The 27,764-nt window shown below is 46.1% G+C and overlaps 1 protein-coding gene across 4 annotated transcripts in view; it reads right to left on the bottom strand.

The window, feature by feature from the left end:
• UNC5C (unc-5 netrin receptor C) overlaps window positions 1–27,764 on the bottom strand; it is a 357,910-nt gene that overhangs the window by 10,195 nt on the left and 319,951 nt on the right. For 2 of the 4 annotated variants that reach the window (XM_070262216.1, XM_070262215.1), the window contains 5 exons: window positions 21,480–21,648; window positions 18,595–18,828; window positions 5,585–5,734; window positions 3,675–3,839; window positions 2,983–3,407 (listed from right to left, as the gene is read on the bottom strand). In XM_070262216.1, the coding sequence (XP_070118317.1) occupies window positions 3,402–3,407; window positions 3,675–3,839; window positions 5,585–5,734; window positions 18,595–18,828; window positions 21,480–21,648 (724 nt within the window). In that variant the 3' untranslated portion in view covers window positions 2,983–3,401. Of the gene's footprint in view, window positions 1–2,982; window positions 3,408–3,674; window positions 3,840–5,584; window positions 5,735–18,594; window positions 18,829–21,479; window positions 21,649–27,764 lie in introns of those variants that run through there. The other 2 variants (XM_001497540.7, XM_005608603.4) reach the window with 1 other exon arrangement.

Raw genomic sequence — 27,764 nt, 5'->3', positions numbered from 1 at the left:
GGCTCTTCCCTCTGTCAGCTCCTGAGGGAAGGCAGGGGAAGGCGGGCCTGCCTCTCAGGAAAGTCCGCTCGTGTATTAGTGTTGTCGTCCTTTTCTCTGTGAATAAAGCACTGTCACCACTTCACGTGGGCCCTCAAGTCCTGAGCCTCAGCCCTGGCCACTGGCCTGTTGATGCCTGTGTGGATGACACAAGCTCAGTAGGACATCATTTCTCATCTCTCTTCCCAGAGGGCTGACAACAGCCATGGAAGTAAAAGAAAAATACACATACACGTTTACATTTAAAATTTCCTCCAGTAATTTCAGTTGCCATTAGCTCTTCCTTTACGTCCAGGTGAAAGCAGAGTTTGCTCCCACGGAATGCTTATTACAGTCACTGTTTATGATATTGGTACCATCTGTCTTTGACGTGATGAATACCTTAGTTAAACATATGATTTTTCAACGTTAGCCAAACAGCTGCTCTGGGGGACGCACACATTTTCAGCGCGTCACAGTGGAAACGACCTTCCACTCCCACGTGCCGACTCTGCCCAAAGTCACTTGGAAAAACTAGATTTTCCCAACAGTCGTTTTGAACAAGTTATGGAAAACGGAAGAGGCAAAAAGATGGGATGGCGGTAGCAGAGAGATGTTACTTTGTACATTTTTAGTATTACTCTTCGTGCACAGAAAAGTGCTGCGAGTCCGTAGTCAACAGGGGTTATAAGGACTTCGTCAATGGCTAAAACTGAATAGGAGGCCTGAAGAGACTGTAAGTTTCTCTCCCGTCTACACCCCTTTTTCTCTGGGTGGTGATGGGTAGCTGCCCCATTATTACTGCCCCCATTCCTCTAAAAAAGAAAGAAAAAACCTTCTAGCATCATTTACATTTTGACATTCATTCATACTCATACTTTTATTCTTCCAGACATTTTCATTCTTAAACTTCATCTCTGTGAGACCTAAAGCTTCTTCTCTGGTTAAGGAGTCTCTGGCCAGAGTGCCCAGAGAGGACCACCCGGCCGGCTCTCGCCATCACCACGGTCTCTGTCAAGCACAGCCTGGCCTCCCGGGGGCAACAGGTCCTCCTTCTCCTCCTGACTAGAGAGGCCAGGGCCGCATGGCGCTTTATCAAGGGCTGCTGACTGCCTTGAGTGGCGGGGGCTGGGGCGGGGCGGGGGCAGCACACTCCTGGCAAGTCAGCTCATTCTCAGGAGACAGGATGTTGGAACTGCAACCCCAGCTCACCCGCAGCTTGCCGCGTGACCCTAGGAGGGAGCCCTGCGCAGAAAAAAGACACCACAAATGGAGACTTTTCTCTGGTCATGCTTTGTCAGTCACAGTGTCCCCCTGCTCAGAGCTTTGGATGAGGATCCGGGTCTCAGGGTTTTCCAGAGCCAATGGTTCATCAGCGCAGGGCCCTGCTCCCCAACATCAGTACCCAGCCCCACACCTCCCCCGCTGTGGGCCACATGCACCCGCATTCAAAGGCTCACCACAACGGTGGGGCTCAGTGACCCAGAAGTAAAAGCAGCAGAGTGCCCTTTAATCCCCAGAGTCATCTGACTCCGGTCATTTCTGCCCCTCCCTCTGTTAAATGTGCCTGTCTGTCACACACGGGCAAAGGCCTCCGACACGACCGAAGGGGTGGCCTCTCTGAGCTGACTGCCACCAAATTGCAAAAGAAATCATCTTTCCTGTATGGTGGCACAAGAAAGACAGTCCTCCAATTGTGATCACACTAGGCAAAGTGTCTTCTCGGTGAGGGGGTGGCGGACCGAGCCAGGAAGGGCCCTCAACAGCCCCTTTTCATTGGCGGCTGCATCTGATCCACCTTTTCATCCCACAGCAAACGCTCACGCTGAACAGAGAGCAGGCATCAAAGGCGCAGGCCTCCTCGCCCCCTCCAAAATCCCGCGGCCTTTGTTGTCACTGGAGCTGGGTGGTTATTGAACTTTGCAGACCTGCTGGGCCTGGAAAGTGAAAACACCCTCCAGAGCCAGCAGGGGTGGTGCTGGGCGCCTGGGAGATAGGGCCTGCGCATCGAAGGCCCGGCGGTTGCCATGGCACCCTGACACCGAGATCATTCCTTATGAATGTCACCGAGGTCTGTGACTAAAGTTGTTTATGAGTCAAAAGTCTCATGAAACTACAGGAGGAAATGATGACCGCACCTCGGCAGGCTGTGGGAAAGAAGGATGGAGCCTCATGCAGGCTGACGTGCTTCTCCCCCTCAGTTTGCTAAGGAAGACAGTCTTTAAATCCAACATGTGGAGCGAGACAGGCTGAACATAGTGACATTTCATTCGTCACTGTGCCTGAGACAGCGAGGGAGAAGTCATCTTCTAAATCACGCACTGTCCCGCCGGAGTTTTAAAATACGATAATCCTGTGCTTTGTGGCTCAGCGAGCAGCACAGCTCTGAGCGGCCCAGGGGCTGCTGCCCCGACCATTCTGAAGGCTTCTTCTTTTCCCTTTGTTCCTCCAGCACGAAGGGTTTCACTGTGCAAATACAGCCTCAGGGCCAGGTAACAGATAAGGTCAGGGACACCTACTCTCCGTACAGAGGAGTTTTAAATAGCAGTGCTCATTGTTAGTTCTGCAACGTGGACGTGTGAAAGGCCCAAGTGAAGCGAGTGGAGATCACAGCGAAGAAAGGTGAAGTGAGGGCCACCAGGCAAAATGCGCAGTTCCTATTTCTGGACCATTTCTCCCAGCCTGGGGAAAATGGCATCTTTTCTTTCTTTAAAAAAATTTTTTTTATTATTTTTTATTGAGGTATAATTGACATACAACATGACATTGGTTTCCGTGCACAACATAATGATTCAATATTTGTATATATTGTTAAATGATCACCAGAGCAAGTCGAGTTAACATCTGTCCCCATAGATAGTCACAGAATTTTTTTTCTTGCGATGAGGATTTTTAAGATTTATTCTGTCAGCAACTTTCAAACATGCAGTAAAGTATTATTAACTATAGTCACCACGCTGTGCATCACATCCCCGGGAGTTTTTATTTTATAACAGGAAGTTTCTACCTTGTGACTCCCTTCACCCATTTTGCCCACCTGCCTCTGACATCCTGCCTCTGACATCTCTTCTTATATTTGGAGAATGAGGTATGAGAGAGAAGGGAGACCAAGAGATTTCTCCTTCCAACACGGAGAAAAAAGGAGGGAAGAAAGAAGCAGGGTGGGCGGGGGTGGGGAGGCCCATCTCTCTTCCTCCACCCCACTCGGGAGCCCCTGATTAGGCAGAGGGAGGCGAGTTCCCCAAGGAAAGCAGAGGAAACAGAGGAGAGACAGACGGAGGATGCAAGCGGGCACCGCATCAACACAGGGCACGTGGTGCATCAAGGCTATGCTGCGGAAAAGTCACTCCATGTGCATGCCACTTAAACCTTAAACTTGACATTCAGATCTGTTGTAAAAAGTTAGAATAGGATCCTTAAATTTATGTCATAAAGCATTAAAGACTTGTTTTCAAAAAGGCTTCCCTATCACATTCTGTTATGTATCTAGTTCCCTGTGTTCATTAACAATATTATTGCATTAACAAACAGGGCCTCTAGAGGCTTCTGAGGACTTCCCACAGGCCCCTGTTGCGCTGCCTTTAGACACGCGCTCTCCCCTCCCCACGGCCATTCTCTGCGCCGGTTTGGGTTCTGGGGCCGCGAGAGCGCCTCACCTCAGACACGGTGCAGCTCAGCTGGAAGATCTGCCCCTCTCCTTCCACCTGCCGCACGCAGAGTTTGCACACCAGCTCCGCCGTGTTCAGGCTGAATCTTTCCAGAGTGAATGTGCAGTGGAGGCTTCGTTGAGACCCACTCCAGATATGGTAGAAAGGAATTTCCTAAAGGATAAAAGAGTGTCAATCATAAAGGAGGGACTAACGCTAAAAGTAACCATCAGACACTGAACTGCCAAGTACTCGCATCAGCACCACCCACGTTACCTCATTTAATCCTCACCACCGGCCTCCGCGCAGCATATCCTGACCCGCTTTTCCGATGGAAAAACGGAGACCCAGAGACGTTAAACAACTCAGCCAAAGTCCCACAGCTAGTAAGCGGCAGAGTTAACATTTGAACCCAGAGTCAGCCTCCAGAATCCATATACCTAACCAGTTGGCCATTTGTCATTTATAAAAAGAGCCGTTGTAAATGATTTTTTATTAAGTTTAAAAAATTCCTAAAATAAAACCTCGACACTCCAGTCGTTGCTCATTAAGAGGAATCCCTGCCACGGTATTCTGGAGGAAAGCAAAGAAAGCCTCCCTGGGCACGCACAGAGCCGGCTCCTCGCGGGGCGGGCGGGGAAGCCCAGCTCGCTGGAGTCCGAAAGCGCAGGCTGGGTTCCCTGCGCAGAGCAGTCCTTGGCCCGCAGAGCACCACGCCTCTAACAGACGCTGATTTTCTAAAAGTCTAGATCTCCTTACAGAGCCCGTCCTAGAATCTTTCCTCAATAAAGAAAGAAAAGGTGGATACACAAAAAATGGGAGAACGTGTGGTTAAGCGCGGAGAATTCAGCATGAATGAGAACACGCTCCCCTCGCTGGCTGGGTGATGGGGGACAAGGGACTCAACCTCTCTGTGCCTCCACTTCCTCCTCTGCGAAAGAGTCCCCGAGTCCCAGCCCAGCTGGGGTTAACTGAGAGACCAGAGGAGAGCCTGGGTGCCGGCAGATGGCAAGAATTCAGCCAGGCTTAGCCTGAACTAAAGTCAGATTATCGTCATTATAAAAATAGTAGTTTCCATTATGATTGTACAAAGGAAATTGTTCATAAAAGGGGAATATTTGTGGGCTTTTAAGGCAGTTGCAAAACAGGGAAAAGCAGAAAACAAAGGAAGAGACTTAATGAGAAAGTCAAAGGGCCCGATCTGTCCGTCGAGGGCTGAGTTATACAGAAGAGTCTGGCGCGCAGCCCCCAGCCAAGCTCGGCGCTGTTAGCGGACTATCAGGTTCGTCTCTCACAACTTATGTGTAAGTACTAGACAAATCAGAGGAAGAATGGAGCTGGACAATCTTCCCTGCTCCTTCTCGTATGTTCACTGACTTGTATCAAGAAATTGCACCCAGTTCAGCGCAGCGCTGGGTGCCAGTGTCTGCTTTCCCACAAGGAACGCTGTCATTTAGTCAACTCCTGACCAGGTTTTATTTTTACATGCTGATTCAGTTTCCAAACTGGGCTTCCTTTCAAGTTTGCCATGTACAGGTATTCTCGTCGCAAGGTTGGAGCCCAATTTGTGTGACGTGGGATAACATTCTTGTTTTTCCTATGAAAGCATTTTGAGGCAGTATTTTTTTTTATCAATTCAACATAAGTGTTTACTCCAAAAATGAAATGATGGACTTGGAAGTCTTACGTGCTAAAAATAAAACAAATGATAGCACAATTATGTGAAGAAGATTTAAGACAAAAGTATTCCTTCAAATATGTCTAGAGTATTTTTCAAAAACCTAAATAACCCGAAACTATTTTGGAGAAACAAGTACTGATGTAGGATTAACTTCAAGGAAGGGAGTACTGACGTCCGAATAATGTCAGTCCTCTTTCTCGGAGCTGGCTCTGCGCTCTGCCTCACTTGGCAACCTTACCTGATATTTAGCCAGCAGTTTGCTCTTCCAGAGGGAATGGGCGATGTCGTGAATCGACAGGCGCAGGTTGTGGGTGCTGCCTTTAAAATGAAGAGCCTTGGGTTCTTCCAGGAGCTGTCCTCCCATCTGTCTCTCAAGCTGCAAAACTTCCTGCGATGACATGCCCAAACCACAAGCAGATTAGCGAGGCGAACCTCGATGACTGAATCTCATCTCTTCCACCGGCTTGCTCATCCGAGGAGCAGGTTTCCCCACTGTGCCTCCCCCACACCACACCTAACATGCAATACGTGACTCCCACATCTGCAGCCCTGAGCCCCTCCAGCCGAAGCTGCTGCCAGTTTGCATGGACTGCGTCCTACTGACTGCCCACTGGGTTTCGGCAATCCACACCCGCTGCTGTGGGGCCAAATCAGTAGTCTGCACTTCCCCACGGACAAGTGGAACATGCAACCAAACGCAGGAAAATAACAGTCAGAACCCCAGACGGGAAGAACCCTAAGTGAAAGAAAAAAGTAGATAGAAATATAGCTAAACAGATAAGTAAGTAGATTTTCAATGAACTTTTAGGGAAAGGGGCAAATAACTAGAAAACAAACCAATGTCTTCGACTTGGTAAAACCAACTAACAAACAAAAATTTGGAATGTGTTTTGGGCATTTTTTCAGTCTTGTAGTTTCTTTACCTACAGAAATAAGATAAAATTTTTGCTTAAAATTATCTATTGCTTGATTTCCAATTATGAAAAAACTTAAAATATGCTCATTAAATGTCCTCCTAGAGGAAAATGTACTGATACAGATTAGGAAGGTTTTTCAGCACCAAACCCTGAACTAAACAGTAACTCAGGCTAAATTTTGAAAAGAACCCCCCATTTCTCAAGAACTGTGGCTGATCTAAAAATTTTCTTTGTAACTTTACTTATACTGTAAAGGTGTAGAATGAAGACAAATTCCATATATAGGTCCATTTCTCAAGCTAGTTAATGGGAGTCAATGAAGCATTTCCAACTACAGCTGTAATTATCCAAACAGCATCTAACCACAGATTATCATTGAAGAACATATCCCGGGTATCCTCTGCTGTCTGAATCATCCCCGTGCACACTTTGCTCCTCTCATGCTTTAAAAGTGTTAGTGATACAAATACATAGGCAGTTTCTGTGACCTTTTTCTTTTTAAAATATGGGTTCAGGAAAATAATGGAGTTTATAAAAATAAAAAAGCAAAATGCAATTTTCTTCTTTGGTGAGATTTCAATTGAAAGTATGGGATTCAACTACACAGGCGATGACTCAGGCCATTCCACACCCAGGGACTGGTACCTGCCAAGGTGCCAAGCACAGATGGGTCACAGCGAAGAATGGTGAGTATGGGAACCAGACTGTAGTCTGGGAAGCGCAGAGCTTACCAACATCATTGATCAGATGTAAACAGCTCACTTCAAGCTGCTGCTGTAGCGGTTCTTAGCATCCGTCATCTCTGAGTCGGGCCACTACTCTGAACCACGCAAGCTGTGGAAAGGTCCCACAAGGTGTAGGAAATACTAGGATAATGTGGAATGTGGTCTCAGACAGGGACCCCTCTAATTAGTGTCTAATGGAAGAGATGAGGCAATAGCATGGTGACGAGACACAGCACGGTCCAGCTGCTGGAGAATATTGATGCTGAGAGTATTGAGCATTGCTGGCTGATGAGTAGCTATTGTGACAGGAGCCTGAGCAGTCAGCCAGCCCTCAACCAGTCAGCCGGCCACCTGGACACATATGTTGTGTCATTGTGGCATGGCTCTGCTGTGCCTGTGGCTGGGCAGGCTCTGAGGGTCCCCAGGAGGCCATACAGATCCACCCAACCCAGAGTTGCACATGGTCCTCATGGAACACCCTCCCACAACACTTCACACTCCTTTCCTCAACAAGAACCTGGCCATGTGGAAACGAAGACGGATAAGAAAAGTGAGGGTTAATTGCAGTTTCTTCTGCTTCAGCAGGAAGGCATAATGAGCTTATGTTGATCATGCTCGGTGTCTAGTTAGCATAATACAGAAAACTGATGTTCCCAGTGAACCTGGCACCTGACAAATTCTAAAGCTAAAATGATGTTTGTTTATAAGCCATTAGAAGAAAAGAAACATAATTAGAAATCTTTGAGATTACAGTCATGCCAATCAATCAGTTCTAGCTTCTTTCCAGTACACTCTAATTACCTCATCAAGACGTCTAAAGAGCAATCGATAGTAATTATCTGATTACTATAGATCTTCATTATGTCCAAATTATCTCCCTGGGATGTCTAAAAGAAGATGCATTGTATTCGGGAGGTAATTGCACCCAACAATGTATACTCCACACCCCATTCTTACAATCAACATAGATTGCCAGAGGATATGGAGAGCATCATCAGTTTTCTTGGCAGGGAGGCCCACTGAAAAAAAGCCTATGCTGCCTATTGATCATGACCTTGAAGTCAAGAAATCTTACACCACATTTTGAGCGCAAAGTCTGGGCAGGAGTCGGCCCGAGAAATAGGCTCAGTCCTTGGCTTCTTCGGCATTGACCTCAGACGTCATGGTAAAGCGTTCTCCCTAGTGAGGAAAGAAATTGGGCTGGCTTGAGCCCTTTTTTGAGAGAAAGGACCAAGTAAAGTGGCATTTTAAAGACAATGGGGCCAGAGAACATACTCTCTCCATACTTCTATGCTCTCTATCCCTCCACTGACCAGGAATGACAAAGAGCTGAGAGGAACCTGACTTTTCCCCGCTTTGATTGGACATGAACCTGGTGAAAGATAAAGTGCTCATCAGGATGCATCAACGCTTAGAGCAGAGGTCCCTCAACACGTCTGATTGCATATGCCTGTCAGTCCCACAGCTGAGCATGCATTTTGTTTATGTCTCTTCATAAATTATATATCTCTATTAATACATCAGTTTGTTAATATATTACATTATAAAATATGCATAAGGTTAAAAGCTAAGGCGGATAAACACAGAAGTACTAATACTGTCTTTTTTTGCCCCAAAGTTTCATCGGCCTGGGTGTGTGAGCTCCACGTTGGACACTGCGGGCTTGGACAGCTGTCCTTTCACACAGACCTTTCACACGTCCTCCTGGAAGTCAGCCCGGGAGGAAAGGATTCCACAGGAACAATCTTACAAAACTGACATTTAGTGCTTTTTCCTGAAAAGTAGCAACTTTATCATCATCGTCAGGATGTTCAACTTCAAGGAAACATAACAAAGTGCAGGAGAAGGCAACCAAAGCGCCAATTTAAAATATTAAAGTGCGAACTAAACAACTACAATCGATAAATAAAACAACTCCTCGGAAACTAATGTCATCTAAAACCACACAGGAGCCGGAGGGGACTTGTCACCTGCAGCGAACGCCAAGAAGTCTGTGTCAGAAGACAGAGCAGCAAGCCCCCCGACGGCCTGGTCAGGCCCCGGGTCCACACTGTTACGGTTTCAGTAGCATAATTTCAGAAACTTTATAGCTGATCTCACTTAAAAATACCGTAACTTGGATTTCAAAAAGCTTGATTTTCTGAATTCCTTCTGTATGAAATCATTTTGGTTATTATACATATGATACAGATCCGTAAGAGAACATAAAAATAACAGATGTGTGAATCCCTAAGATATAGCCTTTCAGTTAAATGCTTTCCTCTCCTTAATCTTCCTGGGAGCCTTCCTTCGACATCAATGGAACACACATGCCCTGCTAGGAACCATGTCAGGTTCTGGGCACACACACGAGTGAGCGCCTGTGCCTGCCTCAGACCACGCACAGTCGCGGGGGAGACCCACACGCGGAAGCCCAACACATCGTGCTCAGCTCTAAGACCGCTTCCAGACAGGCTGCTCTTGGGTCCCAGTGATTAGGATATATCGCACACCTTGAAAGAGAGCAGGAACACAATATGCTTAAGGTCAAAAGACTTAGGAAGTCTTAAGAAAAATGCCGTGACCTTGAAATGAAATGCCATAATAGGACTTAGGATCATTTAGACTCTTTGTTCTCAGCAATATAAATGTCACCTTCCTTTACAAAGGTTGTCCCCACTCCTGGCAGCACCCCCACCCCAGGGCCTCGTTTTGACTGGGGGTGAGTCTCCCTGTTGCTTGGATGAGCTTGCTCTGCCTCTGTGAGAAAGGGTCACTTTCCGACTTCCTTTGTCAATTCTATCTCCACCCCTCCAACTTAACCTTGAAAAGACTCTCTCAGGGGTCAGTTATCGACAGAGGTGTGTCTAGCCCATACCTTCACGGGAACACACACGCACCCCAGTGGTAAAGTCACCAGGAGTAGGCCCCTGTGCAACAGAGCCTGGTGCCCCGCGGGATCTGAGCAACCCCGTGGGATGGCTGCTTTCCCAGTGCGTTGGCCGCCCCAAACCTCCTCGGTGGCCCTAAGTGAGGGCTATATTGATTCAGGGACCATGTGAGGGATTGCTCCAAAGGCAGGGACAAGGGATCCCACAGTAGAAACAAGCAGCTTTCACAATAACCTCTTAAACCAAGGCATTATCCATGCCAAGCCATCAGCCTGGGCTTCTGAAGAGCCACAATAAATCCAAGCTGTTTTAAAGGCCTGTGCGTACAAGGAGCCCTCCGGCCTGTACTCAGACTCTCCCAGGCTCTGAGACACAGGCTCTGCCCTCCGGAAGGCCTGACCGCGCGAGGCTAGCGGGAGGATCCGTCCCACTCCGCTGGGCTGCGGTCCTCCCGGGACCTCGGCCCCGCATCCCGGCGGCGGACGCGCCTGCGCACTGCGCTCCTGTTCCTCCGCCGCCGCCGCCTGGTCCTGCCCAGCCAGGGCAAGTTCGCCTGAGGGCCCGTCTCACAATGAGCGAGAGCACATGCGAGCCTCAGGCGACACAGATGCACACACTGAGGTCCCTGAAGTGCATGTCGAAGGATGTGACAAGTCTCTGCCCGAGTGCAGAGCAGGGCCTCTGCGCCAGGAACCGTGTGAGGTGCCCCCGGGCCTGGCTCTGTCCTGCACGCTCGGCTCTCCCCGTCCTCGGCCACCTTGCCCTGCTCTCCCCGTCCTCGATCGCCGCGGCCGGCCCCGCCTCCTGTCCCCCGCCGCTCCACATCCGCCCCTCCTTGGGGCGCTGGGCTAGCTTCCCGGCTCTCCGGAGGTGGTGGCCCTCCTGGGGGGTTGCTAGCCTTTGGCTGGTTCCTCTCTCTCTCTCTCCTTTCCCTCCACCTACTCTCCTGTCACTCCTTTCCTTGTCTTACTTAGCAGCCAGAGGAAGGAAGAAACAAATGACTGAGCGTACAGCTCCACCCGCAGTACCACCCCTCCCGCAAGAGCGGCTGCAGGAGGGTTGGTCGAGGCTTTGTTCGGTTGGGCTGCTCCTTCCTCGCTGCTGTCTGGTGCGGGGTCTCCGCACACTCTTTAACCCTGATGCAGACCCACAGCCTCGAGCCGGCGGTATCTACTGCGCCAAGGCCCTGGGGCCAGCGCCAGGAACCCTAGCAGGCGGAGGCGGCGGCGTGCAGGAAACACTGAGGTCGCCCCCAGAAGGGGCAGCAGCAACCTCGCGTCCGGAGGAAGGGCGCAGGCGGCGTGGCCGTCCCGCTCCCTCGATGCGGAGGGACCACGCTGCAGGCTTCGCGCGGGCGCCAGACCACGCACGGGGGCCGGACCACGCACGGGGGCCGAGGCGTGCAGGTCAAGCCCCGTGACCCCCCTTCGTCAGGCTTCTGCCAGGCGCACCCGAGGCTCCCAGAGGCACAGAGGGCAAACCGGCAGCATGCCATGGCGAAACCTCAAAAGGCAAGCTGGCTGGAGTTAAAAAAATCCCACCTCCCATCAGATTATATGGACGCTGCCTTGCTCCTGTTCATTCTTTAATCCTGTGTGGAAACTCGCCCTTGTCATTTGGCTACTGTGGCTGTCGCCGCCGTCGCTGTCACAGCCGTGGGCCTGTACTCTTCCAACAGAGGCCAAAGAGAGAGCCCACTTTGAGCGCTCTCGGCTCCTGGCTCTTGACTCCTCCTCTGGCCTCCGGTGGCCTCAGGCTGCAGAGCGGCTGTGAGGACGCCTGACTGCCAGCTGGCCTCGCCACCTGCTCAGGGCACAGCCCCTGGGGCCGGCCTTGCTGCGCCCCTTCTCTTCCTGGGCTCACCGGTGCTGTGCTCCCCCCTGAGCTGGTCTGCCTGCCGCACCTCATCCCTGACAATAACAAGGCTGGACTCCGGCGACCGTGCAAACCTGCCGTCAAGTCTCTTCGTTCCGAGGGCTCTGCCTGCTGCTCCTGCAGCTGCTGCCGCAGCCGACGCGTGGTCTGAGCTGCCACTTCCAGCCTGCCCAGTCAGAACTGTTTGTGACACTTCTAAAGCAAAATGCCAAGGGTAGCCTCAGAGAAGCGGCCACGTCACTTGTCCACCTCTGCGCATACTTCTGAAGAAAGGATGATCTCTCACATCTACTATTAGGAATAGGGCTTTTTAGGTTGTTCTAGAACTTCTGAAGTCACCCTATTTCTTTTCATCCTTGAACATGTTTTCTTTTCTAAACTTCTGTATAGCTTTCTATTTCTGCAGTAAGAACTTACCATAAACTTAGTGACTTCAAACAATGCAAATTTATTGCCTTACGGTTCCGTGGGTCAGAGTCGGACACAGGGCCCACTGGGCTGAAGTCAGGGCGCTGGCAGGGCTGCCCTCCTTTGTGGGGGCTCTGGGGGAAATTTGCTTTTCTGTCTTTTCCACCTTCCAGAGGGTGCCTACATTCTTTAGCTCGTGGTCCCCTTCCTCCATCTTCAAAGTCAGGAATGGCACACCTCTCTGATGACCAGAGCCGGGAAGGTTCTCGACTTTTAAGCACCAAGTAATTAGAGCAGACCCACCCTGGCAATCCAGGGTCATCTCTCCATCTCAAGTCTGTCCTCAATCGTATCTGCAAAGTCCCTTTTGCCATATAAGGTAACATATTCAGAGGTTCTGAACATTGTGTGTAGATATTGTATGTGTGTGTGTGTGGGGGGGGGCATTATTCTCGCTGTCACAACTTCTATTTTCTCTTCTCTCTTTCTTCAAAAAAGAAAATTCAACGTGGCAGGTCATTTGCAAAATATATGATAGGGCCAGAGCCAAAGTCTCATGAGACGATGATAAAGATGGGACAAATTTAGAAGCATCAAAAAGATCCCTGTCCCCAAACAGCTGAGCAACTAGCCTGCCCCCAAACCTGAGCTCACTCGCAATTAGGCCACGATTGGAGCTGATAGTTTTGCTGAGCAATTATCTTCAAATGCCCTTAAAATTAAATGCCCACCTAGGGGTAACTAACACTATCGAGTTCGCATTTTGTGCCAGGAAACTTAACAACTTTAATCCCCTTGAATCTTCTAAGGGCCCTTGATGTAGCTCAGATGAGGGTCCAAAGAGGTCCAGTTCAATGACCAGGGCCCCAGAGCTGACAGGCGGCAGAACCAACTGAGTCAGCCAGCCTGACTCAAGCTTTCCTTCTGCCCCACACTCCCCTCCATACACCTAGCAGGGAAAACACATTTATAACCTTTAACACATTTTTCTTGTTATTGTTATCTACTACATGTGTCACATGTGTGAATATATTAAGTTAATTCCAGAGACCAGGATCCTGAAAGTGTGAAACACAGGTCAGGCTACTTTTGAGGTTGTTAGAGGAAAATGAAAGAAAAGATACAGTTAATGGGGCCAACCCAATGGAGGGCCAGCCTTTGTGGGCCCAGAAAAGGTGAGCCTGAGGTGTTCTGGTGTGGGAGGGTCTCAGCTTGCTGTGGAGCGGCATCAGAAGGACACTAGTGAGGAATGCATCAGGTGGCAGGGTGAAAATAAACCTTTTCCAGGCTCCCTCCCACTGCAGCCCAAGAAACCGAGTCTCACACAGTCCTCAACTGGACTTCCTACTTTCCACATTTTTCTCCTGTCTTTTCACATAACAGGATCCTTCACAGGGGTACTGCGCTCTGCCACAGACTGGAGCAGGGCATGTGAAAACTAAAGAAATCCAAGGAGAACTCTTCTCCGTGCCAAATGACCACATAAAGACAGCCAACGTATGTGAATGCACATCATTTGGTTTGTGTGACATACACAGCTGTCAGAAATTCTATAAACATCACACACGGCCCATATTGTATGCAAATAACTCCTCTTTTAGGTTCTGAATCTCAGAACTTAGTGTAAACCCCTTTATTACAAAAGAAGCATCTCATAAATGATACCCTTATGATGGAGGGCAGAAATTACTTATGTCAACGTAGATGTGTGCTTCTCCCTGGGTGTTTTAAAACGTATCCCAAATATAACCTTGTTCTCTATTAATTTCTGGGCTATTTATATTAGGATTTAAGTCTTTGCAAACAATGAAAAGAAAACACCAATATTATTACTTTAATCACCTGAAGAGGAGGAAAAGAGAAACACCGTGACACACCCAGCTCAGTCTCTCCAGTAGCCGTGAGCTCTGTATCTGAGAACAGAATTGGTTCTCAACTCTTCCCACAATTCTTAGCATCTCTGCCTTTGCTCCCACTGGTCCTCCCAGCACGTGCTCAGGAAAAACCCCACTTGGAAGGTGTATAAAAGCATTCTGCTGTCTCCCAGCTGCCCTGACTCTTGCTCCAGTAGTCACCGCTAGCGTCCAAATCCTACATCAGTGCTTCCATATTGCTAAATGCAGCTTTTAACTTTCAGGTGACCATTTTTGTCCCCAGGCTTAGCAAAACTCAAGGAAATTGTTACAGAAGCTGCTGAACTCAAAGAGGTGGGTAGGGAGATGAAAGAATGCATCAGGGTTGCTTGAGACTGACTGATGCGGTGGTCTCCTTCTCCCCCCCCCCCCCCCCATCCACACGGACAATATAAGCACATGTGATAAAAAGAGGGAATTAATAGTCTTGACGTGTTCAGCTCCAGACATCGGGCCATAGCCTTTTTCTAAGAGCTCTCCAGACTGTGGAGTTCTGACCCCTGAGAATGAGTGCTCCACTGGGCTCCCTTGCTGCCCTGGTTCAAAGTTCCGTGAGGGTTTCTGCAATTCAGAGGAGTCGCCAGTACACAGCAGTCACTGTAAGAAAATATCATTTCTGGTGAGACCTGCATTCGGGCATCACTTGCTATGCTGGAGATGGAGGTGGTGGAGGAGCTGGATTAAAACATAAACAGGAAGGTAGAGCTCCTTTTCATCAGAGCCGGACTAGGCGAGAAGAGGCTGAAATGAAAAGTTTGCAGGGTAAAGGGCAGCAGCTGAGGGAGCCTCCCTGGAGTGGTGCAGTAGGTGTTAGGTCACTGCAAAGCATGACGGGGCTGTGATGCAGGCAGGGACCGAGGGAGAGTGGGAGGGACTGGCAAGCAGTGCCATGTGAAATCTGATGAGTCAAGAAGAGGTAAAGGACTGTGGAGAAGCCTGGGAGGCCCAGCTGACGGCAGACATCTGCAGAGTATAATAGATGAAATCAGAAATTTATGGGTTTTTAAAGCGAATCAACAGCCTGGAAGTGGAAGTGGGATGATGTGAAGGCTACTAGAATAAACTTGGGCAAAGGAACTGTGATTAAGTGTTGACCTTGAGTTTGAGAGGATGATGGGAATAAAATGAGCGGGGAGAAGGACCATGAGGCAGGTACTGCTAGGGTGGGATGTGTACTGGAGGGACTCTGTGCTAAGGAACTGAAATGGGTAACAAATAACAGAGTAACGGAATAAAGAATAGCAGAAGAGCGAGCTAGCCCTTGAAGTAGAGCAATGCCATGGAAGTGCTCGCGGGGTGTGAGAAGTGCTGGAACTTTCCCCTTGGCCTCATGACCAGCTGGAGGGCGTGGATTCACTGCACGGATTGTGAGCAGTGCCACGTTACCTGGAAGATCCAGTTGCAGTGAACGCGAGCGGGTGAAGGAATGGGAGAGAGAATGACTTGAGAATGTAGGAAATTTGTCCTTAATAGGATTACAGTTCCCCAAAGACCTGTAAAAGTGTTAGGGTAACAGTTCTTAACCTTGGCTGCACAGCAGAATAACCCAGGGAGTGCTAACAAGACCCTCAATAACCAAACCAATTAGATCCGAACCTTTGGGGTGGGACCCTGGAGCGAGTCGTTTTTAAAGATCTCCAGTGGATTCCTCTGTGCGTGGGATAGAGAACTACTGACTTGGGAAGAGCGTGAGTGAGGGCGGGGTGGGCCTGGGGAAGGGGGAGGTATTTGGAAGGAGCGAGGCAAAAGATGGTATTTATGGGTAACAGCGGTTAGGAAGCAGGGCGTGGGGAGAGACTGGCGGGGAACAGCGGCAGGCAGTGTGCCAAGACGGCAGAATTTAGGTAATGAAGGGCCTTTCTGAGTTAATCAGCCCCAAGGTTCCAATTCAAGTGTGGGTGTGAGGCAGTGTTGGCGGACTGAACTAATGTCTCGTTGGCATGTTGCACAGACCGTTTAACTACAGCTCGGGTTTTGGTATTTCTGCATTATTAAAAGGCCGTGAGGCAAGAAGGTCCTTCCCATTATTCATGTTTGTCTCAGCCTAAGAGCTGGGTCCCCAGATGCTGAGAATTTATAAATGTCTATTCGGAAGGCACTGGCCATGAGACAAACTGCTCTTGGGTTGCTTTCACTGCTTGAACCTGTCAGTCTTTCTCGGTGTTGACCACTTGCATCACTTTTCACTAATTAAAATAATCAAAATTATTTTAGAAAATATTACCTTTTTTTTTGCATGGATTTGTGTGTGTCTGTTGGGAAGAAAGGTCAAGAGGTCCTGAGTATAAGAAGTAGGAGTGTGAATATAAATAGGTGTATCAAACATTTCAAATAGGACGTAAATCTTCTACCATACGCTGTCTGCAACGATTTTTCTTAGAATTGTTAAAAAGATTTGCTTTAGTGAAACTCCATGGCTCTCCCCCAAACACAGTTTTCCCTAAGAAGAATTTCAGCCTGGGATGATCTCTACCCTGACAATGTCTTAGAAGTATCAGATTTGCAAGGAACATGAAAGAAATAACCTTAAGCTTTACACCAGAGCTGTGTGTTCGCATCATTTATTACACCTCAGAAACTCCTCCGGGCTTGACCATCAAAAACAGATCCAGCGGCAATCCCAGCGGCAATCCCATTGCCTCCCCGCCAAGGACCCACCACGCAACACCCAGTTTTCATGAGCCGGAAATACTCTCTGGATGGAAACTCTAGAAGTAAATACCCTGATTTTCAGAAAAACTATCTTCCCTTTCCACTGCTGCTCTTCCTCTTCTGCATGCTCACCCTCTGGAGCTCCTTTGCTGGCTGCCCTTCAACCTCCCTCACAATGGTAGGGCTCCCCTTGGTCCCTATCTCCAGGGTTTGGCTCTTCGAGCAACCCGCTTTAGGAGCAGAGAGTCCAGACTGCAGCCAGCTGCCCGGGCGAGAAGCCTGCTTTCTCCACTCAATAGCTGTGTGACCTAGAGCAACTTACTTAACCTTTCTGTGCCTTGGATGGCACACCTATAAAATGAGGATAATGGTTTCTTAACAGGGCTGTTGTAAAGATTAAATAAGATAATAAAAAATATTTAGAATCTTGCCAGGCACACAGGAAGTTCTCAGTAATGTTTATTTCATTATTATTATTTTCTCCCTTCACTCTCCCTTGACATTGTCCCTGATCCCCATGGATGACAAACGTCAATATTATAGATTTGGTTCCTGCGTCTCTGTCTCAGGATCTGCTGTCCGTTTGGAGAGACTCACCCATATTTCTAATCTTTGTCCTGATGCCTAACTCATACCTCTAACTCAATACTCCAAAAGCAAAAGCACCATATCCACACTCGAATGCCACCTGCCCCTGAGTTTGCTACTGTTGCTTTGAGGCAGACTTGACCCTCTGCTCACCCACGCGGGGTCAGTCACCAGGCCTGTAAGAGCTACTTGAACAGGATCCGTCACACCGATTCCCTTCTTCTCACTCCTCTGTTGTCATGTTAGCTCTACCATGCTTTACTTCTTAACTTGACTCTGTCTTTCCACTGATGTCAGACTAATATTTCTTACGTATTTCCAATCATGTCTTTCTTCTCTTTAAATCTCCCCAGTGGCTTTCCATTAACTCAAGAAACTAAATCTCAACTCCTCCCTCTGGCAGTCAAGGTCCATCCCAACAAAACTCCTATCTATGGTTCCAGGATTACTGGAAATAATATACCCGTGTAGACTCTGTATTTGCTCTTCCTGTGTTTCTTCATGCTGTTCCCTTCACCTAGAAATCTCGTATTTTTTTCCCATTACTGCTGGTCAAACCCAACCTTCCATTAGGGCCAATATGAAATGTTAGCTCCTTTCCAGCTTTCCTCCAGATAACATGATGCCTCTCTCTCCTGAACCGGCACAGAATGTTGCATTCACCTATGGCACTCCTCACACTCTGACTCGTCTCCTAGTCTTTGGCATACTTCTTTTATTCCTCCTTCTAGATCATAACTTCTTCAAAGGCACTTACTATATCCTTTAAAGCTTCAAGTGGGATTAAATACATGGCAATAACAGCACCAGGAATTAAGCTCATTTATTCTGCAAAGCAGCAGCCTGTTGTCAAATGCTAGCGCTCCTCCTCACAGCGCCCATAAAAGAATGGGCGAGCGTATGAGCGAAGCGGCACACCAGAGGCACATACAGGGTGAGCAATTACGCCAATGCCTTTCCTGGGAAGAACGCAGCTGAGATAAACATGGAAGCAGATTATTTACCAACCACAGGTCTCCTTGCCAAATTCTTCCACTTCTAAATTTTTCATTAAAAGAAATCAAGGAAGGTAAACAAAAGTAGCCCTTGGGAGGGATCAGCATAACGGAAATAGCCCATTTATCAGCATGGCCTCAGAGAAATGTCTAATTTTTTCTAATTGCTTTTTTTGGGCCCAACACTTGTGTTCACACACGTGGGTGCACACACACATACACGTCCTCTCTAGGTGTGTGCAGCCACACCAGACCTCGGCTCCGGTGGGGAGATGAAGAGGACGGGTCAGGCCGGAGCCGCTTACCTTCAGGGCATCCTGGGTGTCGTCCAGACAGTAGACTCGGACGCTGTACTCCAGGGAGGAGCAGCAGAGGGGCCCGAAGATGGCCAGCTTCAGGCGCTTCGCGGCCGCTTTGGTGGTGGACTGGCCAACCAGGGCGTAGGTGCTGAGGTTCTCGGTGAGCAGGTGGCACGCCTCTGCGTCCAGCTGAATGTAGCAGGGGGTGGTGAAGTTCTCTTCTCCCACCACCACCACATCCTGCAGGACAAGAGGGAAGGGGCCCTGCTGAGCCGCTGAGCATCCTGCTGCCGTGGAGGTGGGGGCCGAGGGGACCTCTTCTCCTGAGTTTTGATTATTCTTTTTCCTGCTCTTTTTGTTTCTCAGGCTTTATTACACCTCTATCTTCATTCTTCATCCTTCTGTCCCTTACTCCCCTTGCCCTTATACTGATAGTATTCTCGACATAGATGCCCTTTATGTACTATTTTTTGATCTTCCAAGAATCTACATTACTGGAATCTACATAAAATTCCAAAAGAAAGTCATGGATTATCCTTTTAACTTTAGCGTACCTGAGTTCATTATCTGTTTCTGAGAACTTAATGTTTTAATCTCTAAATTTCATATTTAATCCCAAAGTACTTTTTTATTGCAATGTCATTATAGCATCATAGTTTTTCCCCTAAAAATCTAGTCTTGAAAAGAATTAGAGAAAGTAAGGAATTATGCAATACCATTCTACTATATTCTTCCAAAACCCATGTGCCGATTATTTTCCAGAGCAATACACTGCTTTTCCTCAATAACCCAAGCTGCTGGACTCTACGGAAGGCATGATATGACAAATCCCATGCCTTTAAAACACTTTTCTCTGTTATTTTTCATGTAAGACTTTAAACAATCTACCCTTTTAGACTTTGACAATATTTAGCAAGAAATAAATGGAAGTGATGAGTTTTGTAGAAATAGTTACAAACTCAAACAGGTTTTGATTTATCCCAATGGCTCAGGCTACAGAATAAATCATCTGAAAGACCATCCATAGGATCCATGACCAAGGGTCGCAATTCCACATGCCTCCTGGGGGAACCGGGTAATAGGAACGTGGGAAGCAGGTAGGGAGGAAGGCACTAAGGCATGGTGGAGACTGTGATGAAGCAGAGCACAGAGCAGGAGCCTGACTAAAGAGCTGTCTCCACTTGGCTGCAGCTCATTGTGGCTATGCAAGAATGCAGGCCCAGGGAGGACAGAGCCTTTAATTTTTCAAGAGAAGCTGGAAGTTCAGATTTTTGTGCAAAATCTTCCAACTTTTAATTAATGCAAATTTAAAAGAAAATTTCATGTGGGAGAAATAAAGCAGATGTGTGGGCACGATTCAGCCTCTGCTTTAGGCTACTTAACCTCCACAGAGGCAGGAACTATATCTACTTTGCTTCCCACTGTGTCTCAGTGAGCCTGGCTCACGGTAAGCAATGGTTATTTGTCAAAAAAGAAAATAAATGTTTCTTCATAAATTGAGTCGCTGGGGCTGGTAAAAGATGTGAAAGAAGTAGCCACCCCAGGTGGCTGTTGGTTAGTTAGGCCTTGCAACATCATCTGAGCTATGGTAAGAGCTGTGTTTTAATAGCATCCATGAAATCATTTCTGCAACTGAACCTGTACACAAAGATGAAGCTCAAACTGAACCAGAAAAGAGAGAGAAGGAAGGGCAGCTCCTCCAGGTCTACTCCAGCCCAAGAAGGACACTTGGAAAGAAGCTGCTTTCTCCAGCAGGGCCAGGGCAAGCCTCAAGCACCATCTAATGATGGCCCGTTACAGACAGCCTCCTAGAAGCTGTGGCCAAGAACAGAGTGCTCCATGTGGCTGCCACAAGCACGAGCGTGTTTTCACGAGGACTGCCCTCTTCTACTCTTCTCATCTCTTTATTTTATTTTATTTTTATTATTGTTGTTACTGTTATTATTAGTCAAGTTCAGAAATGGACAGGTTTTAGAGTATTAGGCAGAGAATTGCGCAAACAATTTAGGATCACTTGAGATTAAGACTTTGGGATGTTTTTGAGATAAATCATTTAAAACTTAAATGAAACTGAAGTTAGGTCTGCTCACATCTGGTCTTAACAAAAAGTACATCCCTAAACTTCAGTCCTGGAGTGCAGGTCTATTTAAACAATAAATACTCTTTATTCAAGAGATAACAATGAACATAACCAAGCTTTTTGTTTAAGGTATTAGGTATAAAATCTTCATGGTAAATATAACAAATCCTTTCGCGATTCACTTTAGGTGCTAACTAAAGGGTACTGATGTAAAGCAGAGGGTCTGTTCAGGACACTGTCCTTAGGTGGTGATGATGGCGGCAGCCACAGAGAGCCAGGATGCCACAGAAGGTCTCCATTCTAGTGGAGCTGGGGAGACACGCCCTTGCTCTTCTCCCAGGTTAAGTTCAGAAGAACCATATTGCTGGTACTTTTCTGCAAGTAAGTGCCTAACGTTTTCTGACCCAGGTGCAATGTTCCTCTACCTGCAAGTTTAATATATTTATATATATATATATTTCCCTTCCCAAGATAGAGTATGTATACGCCAAAAGGCACTTGTGTAAGACTCTGAGTGCACTTTCCCTATGAGTTAGCTCATGCTTGACTACCATTTTCTTTGTGCCTATCAGTCAGCAGATAAAGCATTCGGGAACCAGTTCATCTCTCTGTCTGTCTCTCTCTCCCTCCTCCTGCCTCCCTCCCACTCTCTCCCCTCTCTTTGTGCCCCCCTCTCTCTCTCTCTTTCATTTTGAGTGTAAGCTAAAGTTCCATCCAGGTTTTGCTTTGAAGATAAAAGCTGTCCCGTATTTGTTCCTGCTCATCTGCATGCATTGCTCCTGCTTCCATCTTTATCTCAGCAGAAGCTCACCTCCCACTGCCCCTGTGCTGCCTGGTTCTTGAGCTGTATCTTCCAGTCCTCGGTACTGGGATCTGCGCAGTGATGCATGGTGAGGATGACGGGGCGGGTCAGCAGGGCTCCTGGAGGCCCACAGCTCACCACTGGGGTCAAGAGTGTTTGGGTGTCTTCCATGGGTGGCCTGGGAGGAGAGTAGAGAACAGCATCAGTGACATAGTATTTCCATAGTATTTATGTACTATGTACTCATTGAGATTTTAGATCTAAAGTTGTACAGACAGTTTCTTCTTGGAGTTTCTTTTTTGGGGGGAGTGAGGCAGAATTAAATGGGAAGACATGCTCTTTAAACCAGGACTTTGATACTGCAGGACTGGAGGTCTCTATGACAACGGTGAACCTGCCAGCATCTCTTTGATCCCCTCCCCTCAGACACAGGTCTGCCCTTGGTGACTTCCTCTGAATTCATGTACAGATACTTTCAGGATGGAATGAGAAGGAACAAAGGCCTTATGAGGTTACATAACCATCTTCTGGTCTCACAGGGTTTTAAATACTTTTGTGGTTTTAGGACCAAACTTGAAAAATAGTTTAAAAAAAAAAACAACAACTTCAGAATAAGGACACCCTAGAGCTCAGCTTCTTCCAAATGACTTTTGGGAGTAGCTCAAGCTGGTACAGCAGCTTCATTGTTTCAAATATGACCAGAAAGAATATAGAACTGTATTTCTCTAGTAATTTCAAATGAAATCTCTCTACCTGTGCACTTCATATTCTGAGAATCTGGGCGGAAAGAACCTTAAAGATCCAAAAATCTTTATTTCATATGTTTTTTTAAAATTCCCTTAAATCCTTTCCCTAATAAGATTGTAATCATGAAAAGGCAGAACTTAACTCAAGCTATCAGTGAGGAAGTTGTCCCAAGGTGCTGAGTGGATTGCCCAAAGTCTCATAATGAACGACAGCTACTGTTGGGACTCAAACCAATGGCTTCTCAACGACAATACTCAAACCACTCTGCCAGAATAGCGTGGCTTAAGAAATCATGGACTCTATTTTAGAGGAGGAAGGACCCTTGGGGTCAGAAAGCACCGCCTTCCATCCAAAGCAGGAGCCTCTCTGCAATATGCTGATGTGTGGTTAGTGCTTTAGGCACAACCAAAATTGTAGTCTGCTACTACTGAGGGGTCACCTCATCTACCATCAATGCAAACTTAGAAAACATTCTTACTTAGAATGAACACAATCTGCCTTCCTGACATTTATCTCCATATATCCTTGACCTGCTTTCTCTCCACTTTGGCATGAAAACTTTTCAAATGTTTAGAGATTGTTATGATGTCTCTAAAAGATCTTATTTCAGACCAAACATCCCCAATTTTTTCAAATTTGGATAGAAAAGTGTGGTTTCCACATATCTTCCTAAATTTCTATCTTTATTTTCATATAGATGTCTGTCTGTGTTTCAATGTCTTCACTAAAGCGGGGCATCTTGAAATGAGTGTAATATTCAAGGAGATAGCATAGCGGGACTCCTATTTCCTTGATTTGGAATACGTAGTTACATCAGTGCCTCACACAATTGTTGCTTTAGATTATTCTCAATCAAGTAATTATTTATAAATATTATTTTGCAGGCTTCAGTAGATGGGAAGATGGAGACGATATAGTTAAGTATCTCCTTTATAAAATGAGGCAATGAAGCCCCAAGAAGGTTAAGTAATTTGGTAAAGCTAACCGCTCTATGTATTCCTAACAGGAAAGGCTCTTAGGCTAAATCTCTATAGTTCTGTGGTTGCAATGATGGCTTTTGAACCTATGTACAGAAATTTATATTTAGGTATTTAATTTCACCTTAACAGTTTCAGGGAAAATTTCAGGTCATCCATTTCTTAATGCTATGTCTTTCCACCAAATATTGGCTATCTCTTCTGGTCTTTGATCCTCCATAAATCTGATATGCCTGCCATTTATGTTCTCATTCCAATCATTGATAATATTGTAATATAAAAATAGGTCAGCGACAGAGATCTTTTCAAGGATGCTGCTTTAAACCTCGCTCCAGTCTGACACCATACTTTGAGTTATTTAGTTCAGCCGAATATAAACCCATTAAAATATACATTGTCCAGTTCACATCTTTCCATTTCATTCACATGGATATTACAAGGGACATATCAAATTTCCTCTATAATTGCAATGGCCACTTGAAATGGATTTTTCTCTAGTCTTTATCTGTGGTTTATATATTAAATACTACATAATCTAAAAGTTAGCTTGCATCTTCTGGCCTCATGTAGCACTCAGTGAATGATAGCAGCACTTATTATTTTTTAAGATATTGTTGGAAAACAATTCTCCATGGTTCTCACATGTTTTTGCACTTTCTTGGCTGTCTATTCAAAGCAATTATTTAGCAATCACCTTGGAAGAGAGATAGTGGTTACCTCTGGAGCAAATGGCAGGTATGTCTACTTCCCATTATAAAAGACTCAGGTTCCCTAAGCTCGGTGTCCTTTCCTGGAATGCAACCACTGAGTTTGTAGATGTCATCTGACCTTCTTTGCATCACTCTTTTGGAACCGGGACTCAGGAAACTGGCACGAAAATGATGATACTCTAGATAGTGCTATTGCTGTGAGTAATAAACTGTCCTTTGTCTCTGACCCAGGAGTCTTGCATCATCTATTAGCATCCACAAAACTGTGGTAGCCAACTTGGTAGCTCACAAGTAAGATTAAATCATAGAGATTCCTCGGTTCTTGACAATTATCATCATCAGTTCTAAGACCTCAATTAAAATTTGGCAGATTGTCCCCTTCATGAAACTTGTTTCCTCTCTCATGCTAAAATTTCAAGAGGATCTCATCAACCCATGGCTTTTCTTTCCTTACATTTAGAAAATCAAAACAATTTTTATCTCCTTTTAGTTTTTTAATACTGTCTCCATTCTCACGGAGTAAGAACACAGTTTTATTAAATCTAAAGTTATTGAATTACTTAGAAATGTACTTATAGTTGGAATCATAAGGTTATTGGCAGCTTGAGAAGTCATTACTGTCCCCTTTGCCCCATCGTTTTCATTTTCTCTTAACCCAGTTTTTCCTCCTTCTTTCCAATCTGAAATTCATTCTCTTAGAACATGAGTAAGGTTTGCTTTCATTGTGTCTTAGCTGATATTATACTATCTGCCCTAAGCAGTAACTTCATTCTTACTTATTTCTACTTTTCCAACCAGGGCAAGAAAAAGCACTGATTGCCTTTTCCTGAGCACCACTCTTACCTTTAGTTACAAGTGTGCCTTGAGAAGTGAGCATTAAACTTTAAAGGAAAGAGACTAAAGTGGAATCCATTTCAAGTGGTCCTTGCAATATTGTTGGGGATTGGAAACATCTGTCTCCTAGTCCACTGTTAGCAGCCGGGGCTGGAGGCAGGAGGAGGAGGGGCTCTTCTCATCATTGAGTTGGAACAGAAGGGAGAAGACTCCCTGCTGGGCCAGGGAGCTGTCAGACCTGAACTCGCCAAGCACACCCCTGGCATGCAATATTGATGGCACCATTCTTGGAGGAGCGATAGCAAGGGAAGGAGGGGGCAGTAGGTGTCAAAAGAATTTATTAACCCAGTGAGGTGCAAAAATGTAATGAATAGGGAAGCGGTGAAGTGGGATTCATAACAGGGGATGAAAAACAAAGAAGAAATAATGATAAAAATCTGTTTTTGTTTTCAAGCGAAGGAACTAATGTTGAACTTGGAAACATTTCCAAGCATTTATGGAAGGAGTGACTTAGGGAAGCTTCAGATTTAACTGTGTGAAACCAAAGGTCAGCGTGTTTAAATCCACACTTCCTTTATTTACATAAAGTGAGGATATTAAAATACATAAAACAAAAATAGTAGAAAATAAGTATAATCAAGTCTGATTCATGTGTTTGCAGAAAGGGGCTTCAATCCTTTATGTCACATGTGTTGTCTAAGATATTTAAGGAAATATTCTATAAATATTAATTGCAGACAATATGGAAATGAACACAAAGCAACACTTAGCTGCAGAAGCAGCAATTAAGTAGAAATTCACTAATGAACAATGACTAAAGTTTTAAAGGCTTTTCGAAGTCTATCAAGGATAATATGGTAAATGCTGGATGGGTTCCGGGGCCTCTAGGACAAAGCCCTCAGAGCGGAGTTTTCGTTTCCCGTCAGAGAGAGTCTCTCATCCTTCGCATGACATCTTTAGTGAAGAGAATGTCTCCTGCACAGAAGCGCGTAATTTACAAACGTTTCACACGAGCGGCTGCATTTGCTGCTCAGGGAACACCTGTAAGGTAGTTAGGATAAGTATTTCTAGGACCTCTTTTTCCAGAAGAGGAAACTGAAATCTAGAGATAGTAACACGCGTGCCTAAGGCTGCTAAGCTAGTCATAAGCAAATCTAGAATTCAAGCACAAGTCACTTGGTTTCTTTCAGACAGTGGCGTATTTGGGGTTGCTTATCTGGGTTTAGGGCCTTGAGAAATGTTTTCTTTCTGTTTGCTAGAGCAGGTTCAAAATTGCTTCTTGAAAAGAATTTGTCCAGCTCACTGTGGAGACAAGATGCCCTCTATTACACACCTGTCCTTGGTCAGGTCCCTCAGGAGGGCCATCCCACCCTCGGCTCAGCTGCCTTTTAAAGCAGTCTCGCATATGACGGGCAACTTGAAATATCTGCACTCTGGGTATGTGACAGGGAATATCGAACTCACTTGCTGTCAAAAGCTCAATTGAGCAAAAAAAAATATTTATGGAAGGCGCTCTGAAGGGCATGCCACCATTTCCCTAGACAGGCCAAAATCTATCCCTGGATTAAGCTGGAACAGCTAAGCGTTGTGCCCTGCACTGAAGTGCCGAATCCTTGCGGAATTATTTTACTGAAGTTATAGTCGGGCCTTATACCATCTACTTACATTGAGGGACGCCAACAGAAGAGGCCCTATGAAACTCGTTGCTGTTTTTATTTCAAGGACGTTGTTCATTGTATTAACAAAATGTCTTCTTTATGAGGAACCGAAGGAGAAATAACTGAGCTTCTTCCTGACATGTTTTTTCCTCATGTGCACATGGTTCTTGCAATTTTCCACACTCCCCCTTGAAAGCTTTGAAATAATAAATTCATGACCTATTGCCGGGAAATATGGTAGAAACTACACCAAATATTTTATATTCTAACTGCTCACCTGACTTTATTATCTTATCTTTTCTAATCTTATTTTCCCATTTTCTCATTTTTTTATCCACTTATTTAAAATTTTTTTCCTCCCATTGAAAAGACAGTATTTTCATAAATCCTTGAATCCTTTCTTTTTTAGTAGGATTTCAATAAATAAACACTGTGGAGCACAGTGAGAGAATAAGATTTGAATACACCTGGACTCCACTCCCTTCTCCCTATGTATTTAGTCTTTTTAAAGTGTTCCTTCAGAGGAGGAATTTAGGACTCCGCCTACAAGGAGACTATCGCTGAATTTCACTGAGAAATGACAATGTCAACTACTATTTTACAAAGTTCCAGACAACATGTTAAAATAATTGAAAACTTTCTGCTATATGATTACCTACATAAGAGAGTTTTGGCCTGCTATCCTAACACATTTCTTTATAATATTGTCAGTAGATTATATATATGATAGTTTGCCTCACCACTAACTCACACCTTAAACCCTTCCTACTGGGATTTCCTCCTTAAAAAAAATCCTACAGGCCATCAATGTCCTGCAGTTGATAAATCCAGTCTTCTTTTTATTATTCTCTTTTTTCAATTCCAGTTTTAATAACACCTCTGTCAACCACTTCCTCCATCTTGAAACTCTTTACTTCTGATTTTTTCCTACTATGCTTACAATCAATTACTCTTTCATTCAAAAATATTCACTGAGGAGCCACTCTATGTTAAGCACCGTGCTCGATGCAAACTCTTTGTCTGCCTTATCCTGACATGCTCTATTTAGTTTCGCTCGTCACCCCCAAACCTGAAACAGGAGTACTTCCCAAAGTTCTTTCCGCAGTTCTCTTCCTTCTGCCTCTGCGTTTTGTCCCTCAGTGGCTCCATCACCGGTGACTTTCCGTCTGCCTCTCTAGCACGAACCCGGTCCCCCCTCACACACACCGCGCATATCTGAATCAGAATTTGGCCTCTCCCGCCTGGAACCAGTAGCTGCGTCTGAGCCCCTTCACGGCCGGCCGGCCGGCGTCACAGTCCTCGCAGTGCCTGAGGCTTGATTCCTACGCGCGTTCTTTGTGCTCTGCCACTCTTTCGCAATACTTCTGA

The sequence above is a fragment of the Equus caballus genome, chromosome 3, assembly GCF_041296265.1.
Source record: "Equus caballus isolate H_3958 breed thoroughbred chromosome 3, TB-T2T, whole genome shotgun sequence".
In the NCBI taxonomy this organism is placed as follows: Eukaryota; Metazoa; Chordata; class Mammalia; order Perissodactyla; family Equidae; genus Equus; species Equus caballus.
The sequence above is the reverse complement of the archived record's forward strand: the minus strand, read 5'-3'. Positions and strand labels throughout refer to the sequence as shown.